We start from the raw sequence: 6,129 nt of genomic DNA, 5'->3' as shown, positions 1-6,129 counted from the left end.
CAAAACACCCCGATATCACCCCAAAAGCCCCTGATATCTCCCCAAATCCCCTTGATATCACCCCAGAACCCCTCGATATCACCCGAAACCCCCTGATATCTCCCCAAAACCCCTCGATATCACCCCAGAACCCTCCGATATCACCCCCAAAAGTCCCAATATCACCCCCATGCCCCCGATATCACTCCAAAACCCCTTGATATTTCCCCAAACCCCCCGATATCACCTCAAAATCTCCTGATATCACCCCAAACCCACTTGATATCTCCCCAAAACCCCTTGATATCTCCCCAAAACCCCCCAGTATCTCCCCAAACCCCCCAATATCTCCCCAAACTTCCCGATATCTCCCCAAAGCCCCCAATATCACCCCAAAAGCCCCCGATATCACCCCCAAGCCCCCCGATATCACCCCAAAAGCCCCAATATCACCCCTATGCCCCCGATATCACTCCAAAACCCCCTGATATCACCCCAAAGCCCCCGATATCACCCCAAACGCCCTGATATCCCCCCAGAACCCCTTGATATCTCCCCAAAAGCCCCCGATATCACCGCCAAACCCCCTGATATCTCCCGAAAACCTCCTGATATCACCCCAGTACCCCCCAATATCACCCCAAAACCCCCTGATATCACCCCAAAATCCCCTGAGATCTCCCCAAAACCCCTTGATATCACCCCAAAAGCCCCCGATATCACCCCAAACTCCCGGATATCACCCCAAAACCCCCCGATGTCACCCTACAAACCTTCGATGTCACCCCAAAACCCCCCGGTATCTGCCCAAAACCCCCCGATATCACGCCAAAACCCCGATATCTCCCCAAAACCCCTTGATATCACCCTAGAACCCCCCGGTATCACCCCAAACCCCCTGATATCACCCCCAAAAGCCCCAATATCACCCCGATGCCCCCGATATCACTCCACAACCCCCTGATATCTCCCCCAAACCCCCCGATATCACCCCAAAACCTCCCCGATATCACCCCAAATCCCCATGATATCTCTCCAAAACCCCCCGATATCTCTCCAAAACCCCCCGATATCACCCCAAAGCCCCCTGATATCACCCCAAAACCCCCCGATACCTCCCCCAAACCCCCCGATATCTCCCCTAAACCCCCTGATATCACCCCAAAACCCCCAAAATCACATCTTGGGGCGTCCTGCTCCGAATGGAAGGGGAACCCCGAGCCTCTTCCTCTTGCAGAAGGCTCTGGAGATGCTGCTTTCGGGGGGGCCCCCCAAGTCCGAATCGGACCCTCTGGCCAATTATCATTACGCAGGTAAACGAGGAACGGGGCCCATTCCCCCCCAGGACACAAACAGACACCACGATACCCTTTCCACGCCGATTTAAACATCTTGGGGTGCCGATAACGACCCCCCCGCCCCATTTGCTAATTGCGTTCCCCATAACGAACCTGCTCATTGCCCCGCAGGCTCGGACACGTGGACGCCATTGGAGCAGCAGCTTTTCCACCGTGCTTTTGCCACCCACAAGAAGGACTTTTATCGCATCCACAAGAAGGTAAATCCCCCAAAATCATCGGGTTTTAACCCAAAAAGCTGCGTTTTTGAGTCACGCATCGAACTCCCGTTCTCCAAATGTCATTTTGCTGCTTAACGCTGCAAAAAAGGCACCGGAATGAGACAAAACGAGGCGTAAATGTGATTTACCGCGGCGTTTCCATCCTAAACCGCCCCTATCCCCTCGCTTAGGTCCAGACTAAGACTGTGGCCCAGTGTGTTGAATATTACTACATCTGGAAGAAAACGACCAAACTCAAGTCCTACCGAGCAAAAGGGACGGGCAAAAAAGCCAAGAGAAACAAGGAAAAGGCCGAGGAGAAGGTAGAAAACGCGTTTACGCGGAATTTGCGCCACGGGAAAACCGCCTTGAGGCCAAAAAAGCGGCTTTTTGGGCCTGAAATGGGCTCGATTGGCTGCAGGTTGATTGCAGTGATTCCAGGTATTAACGATCCTGGTGGGGTTTGAATGGCTTGGGGGATATTCTGTGGTTTTGGCTTCGCCGCCGAAGGGAATTGCTGTGCGTTCCCTGCCAAAAAGCGGTGGTTTGTGTCACAAAAAGAGCCGGTTTTGGCTATTTTAGCCTCACCTGGCTGAGTTGTCTCTATGGGCTGTTCCATAGGGTCTTGTTTCCAAGCTGGTTTATTCTCAGCGCTCTCGACCTTTGGTGAAAGGGGGGAATGAGGGGAATCTCTGCTTTCCAGGCCACTTTCCAGCCCCCGAAGAAGAAGCCCCGTCCCTCGCCCGAGGAAAGGGCCAAAATGAAGCAGCAAATGGCCCAAAATGAGGGCGCCGGGGAGTCCTTTCCATGCACTGAGTGCGGCAGGTGAGTTGTTGCTTATTTGGGGATAACGAGGTTAAAAGGTGTTAAAGCCACCCGGCGCGGAGCCGAGAAACGGCGCCGGACCCGCGCCAAAACGCACCCAGAGAGGGTGAAGCCAAAAAGCACTAAAACCTGGGTTTTCCGCCCCGTTTGCAGGGCGTTTGCCACGATGCGGGGCAAGAACGCACACATGAGGTGGCACCGGGCGCGGGAGCTGCAGGCGGGGACCGAGCTGACCCCAAAGGGCTTGGAAATTGAGGAGAAAGCAGCTGAAATGGTGACTGTGGTGACGGAGCCGCAGACCGGGACCAAGCCACCCCTGAAATGTGTGAAAATTGAGGAGAAACCAGCTGAAATGGCGACTGTGGCGCTGGAGCCGCAGGCTGAGACCAAGCTGCCCCTAAAGTGCTTCAAAATTGAGGAGGAAGCAGGCGAAATGGTGATTGCGGGACCAGAGCTGCAAGCCGGGACTGAGCCACCACCAAAATACCTGAAATCTGAGGACAAACCAACCGAAATGGAGATTGCGGTGCCGGAGCCACAGGCCAAGACTGAGCCACCCCCGAAGTGCCTGAAAATTGAGGACAAACCAGCTGAAATGGGGATTTTGGCACCGGTGCCGGAGCTGCAGATGGGGACCGAGCCACCCCCACAATACTTGGAAATTGAGAACAAACCAGCCGAAATGGGGATTGTGGCACCAGAGCCGCAGGCTGGGACTGAGCCGCCCCCAAAGTGCCTGAATATTGTGGAAAAACCAACCGAAATGGAGATTGTGGTGACGGAGCCGCAGGCGGGGACTGAGCCGCCCCCAAAATGCATTAAAATTGAGGACAGACCAGCCAAAACGGGGATTTTGGCACTGGTGCCGGAGCTGCAGATGGGGACTGAGCCACCCCCAAAATACTTGGAAAATGAAGACAAACCAGCTGAAATGGCGGTGCCGGTGTCGGAGCCGCAAGCCGGGACCGAGCCGCCTCCAAACTTCCTGGAAATGGAGGAGAAAGCAGCTGAAAAGGCGATTGCGGAGCCGGAGCTGCAGGCCGGGACGGAGCAGCCCCTGAAGTGTGCGAAAATTGAGGACAAACCACCTGAAATGGAGATTGCGGCACCGGAGCCGGAGGCTGAGACCGAGCCACCACCAGAATACCTGGAAATAGAGGAGAAAGAAGCTGAAATGGTGATTTTGGCACCGGAGCTGCAGATTGGGACTGAGCGACCACCAAAATACTTGGAAATTGAGAACAAACCAGCTGAAATGGTGATGCCGGTGCCGGAGCTGCAGGCTGAGACCGAGCCACCCTCAAAGTGCCTGAAAATAGAGGAGGAAGCAGCTGAAATGGTGATTGTGGTGACGGAGCCGCAGGCTGGGACTGAGCCACCCCCAAAATACTTGGAAATTGAGGAGAAAGCAGGCGAAATGGTGATTGTGCCACCAGCACCAGAGCCACAGGCCGGGACTGAGCTGACCCCAAAGGGCTTTCAAATTGAGGAGAAACCAACCAAAATGGAGATTGCGGCGCCGGAGCCGGATCCGCAAGCCGGGACTGAGCTGCCCCCAAAGTGCCTGAATATAGAGGAGAAAGCAGCTGAAATGGTGATTGTGGCACCGGAGCTGCAGGTGGGGACCAAGCCACCCCCAAAATGCTTTGAAATCCAGGAGAAACCAGGTGAAATGGCCATGCCGGAGCTGGAGCTGCAGGCCGGGACGGAGCCACCCCTGAAACGCTTAAAAATTGAGGAGGAACCAGCTGAAATTGTGATTGTGGCGCCGGAGCCGCAGACCGGGATTGAGCCACCCCTGAAGCCTTTGAAGATCGAGGACAAACCAGCCGAAGTGGTGAATGTGGAGCCAGAGCCGCAGGCCAGGATGAAGCCGCCCCCAAAGTGTGTGAAAATTGAAGAGAAACCAGCCGAAATGGAGATTGTGGAGCCGGAGCCGCAGGTCGGGACCGAGCTGCCCATAAAGCGCTTCAAAATTGAGGAGAAACCAGCGGAAATGGTGATGCCGGAGCCAGAGCTGCAGGCTGAGACCGAACCACCACCAAAATACCTGAAAATGGAGGAGGAACCAGCTGAAACGGTGATTGAGGCGCCAGAGCCGCAGGCTGGGACTGAGCCGCCCCTGAAGGGCTTTAAAATTGATGAGGAACCAACCAAAACAGTGATTGCAGCGCCGGAGCCGGAGGCCGGTACCGAGCCGCCCCCAAAGCGCTTTAAAATGGAGGAGAAACCAACTGAAATGGTGATTGTGGCACCGGTGCCGGAGCCGCAGGATGAGACTGAGATGCCCCCAAAATGCTTGAAGATTGAGGAGGAACCAGCTGAAATGGCGATTCCGGAGCCAGAGCTGCAGGCCGGGACTGAGCCACCACCAAAATACTTGGAAATTGAGGAGGAACCAGCTGAAATTGTGATGGCGGTGCCGGAGCTGCAGACCGGGACCGAGACACCACCAAAGTGCCTGAAAATAGAGGAGGAACCAGCTAAAATGGAGATTGTGGTGACAGAGCCACAGGACGGGACCGAGCCACCCCCAAAATACTTGGAAATTGAAGACCAACCAGCTGAAATGGCGATTGTGGCGCTGGCACCGGAGCCACAGGCCGGGACTGAGCCGACCCCAAAGGGCTTTCAAATTGAGGAAAAAACAGCTCAAATGGTGATTGCGGAGCCAGAGCTGCAGGCAGGGACCGAGCCCCCCCAAAAATGCTTTCAAACTGAGGAGAAAGCAGCCGAAATGGCGATGCTGGAGCCGCAGGCTGAGACCGAGCCACCCTCAAAGTGCCTGAATATTGAGGAGGAACCAGCCGAAATGGAGATTGTGGTGCCGGCACCGGAGCCGCAAGCTGGGACCAAGCCACCCCCGAACCCTTTGAAGATTGAGGATAAACCAGCCAAAATGGTGATTGTGGCGCAAGAGCCGCAGGCTGAGACCAAGCTGCCCCTAAAGTGCTGCAAAATTGAGAAGAAACCAGCTGAAATGGCAATGCCGGAGCCGGAGCCGCAGGCCGGGACCAAGCCACCCCTGAAGCGCTTGAGAATTGAAGAGGAACCAGCCAAAATGGTGATCCCGGAGCCGCAGGCCGGGACCGAGCCACCCCTGAAACGTCCTAAAATTGAGGAGAAACCAGTTGAAATGGCGATTGTGGCGCTGGTGCCGGAGCCGCAGGCTGGGACCAAGCAGCCCCCAAAACGCTGGAGAATTGAGGACAAACCATCCGAAATGGCGATGCTGGAGCCGCAAGCTGGGACCGAGCCACCCCCGAAGCGCCTTAAAATTGAGGAACCAGCCGAAGTGGGGATCGCGGCGCCGGAGCAGCGCCCGGGGTAGGTTTGCGCCCTCAGGAAACCCCCGCGCCGAAACCACCGTCGGCTTTCCCACCGGACGGCGCATCCAGAGGGGGATTTTTGGGGAGAAAAGGGGTGAATCTGCGCGTGTGTTTGAAGAAGCGACCATGGGGGGTTTGGTTTCTCGGCACCGGGTCTGATGGGAAGAGCTGGCGCCCGATCGTCATCTCCGGCACCAGGGGGCGCATGAAACGGGGCCGGAACTGGGCTGAAATCCTGTGAGATTGGGAAAAAACGCCGCTGTGAGATCAACGGGCAGCGGCTGCTCGCGGTGGGAAGAACCGGAAAGGGAAATGGTGGCAAAATGGTGCCGTAAAGCGCCCCGATCTGAGCCGAGAAACAGGGGTTTTGGTGTTTTTCTTTCTGTTTAACGCGCTTTCTGCTTTGCTTAATAAACTGGGTTCTGGAATGAGTTGAAG

At 55.7% G+C, this 6,129-nt stretch overlaps 1 protein-coding gene across 1 annotated transcript; it reads left to right on the top strand.

The window, feature by feature from the left end:
* Positions 1 to 1,221: 1,221 nt before the first annotated feature.
* Positions 1,222 to 5,922, top strand: LOC139829342 (uncharacterized). The gene is made up of 6 exons (XM_071816383.1): positions 1,222 to 1,292; positions 1,449 to 1,537; positions 1,729 to 1,860; positions 2,241 to 2,362; positions 2,516 to 5,657; positions 5,890 to 5,922. Exons 1-6 carry the CDS (start codon positions 1,229 to 1,231, stop codon positions 5,920 to 5,922), a joined length of 3,582 nt encoding a protein of 1,193 aa, XP_071672484.1. The 5' UTR covers positions 1,222 to 1,228.
* Positions 5,923 to 6,129: the final 207 nt, after the last annotated feature.

Source organism: Patagioenas fasciata, chromosome 18 (genome assembly GCF_037038585.1).
Source record: "Patagioenas fasciata isolate bPatFas1 chromosome 18, bPatFas1.hap1, whole genome shotgun sequence".
In the NCBI taxonomy this organism is placed as follows: Eukaryota; Metazoa; Chordata; class Aves; order Columbiformes; family Columbidae; genus Patagioenas; species Patagioenas fasciata.
The sequence above is the reverse complement of the archived record's forward strand: the minus strand, read 5'-3'. Positions and strand labels throughout refer to the sequence as shown.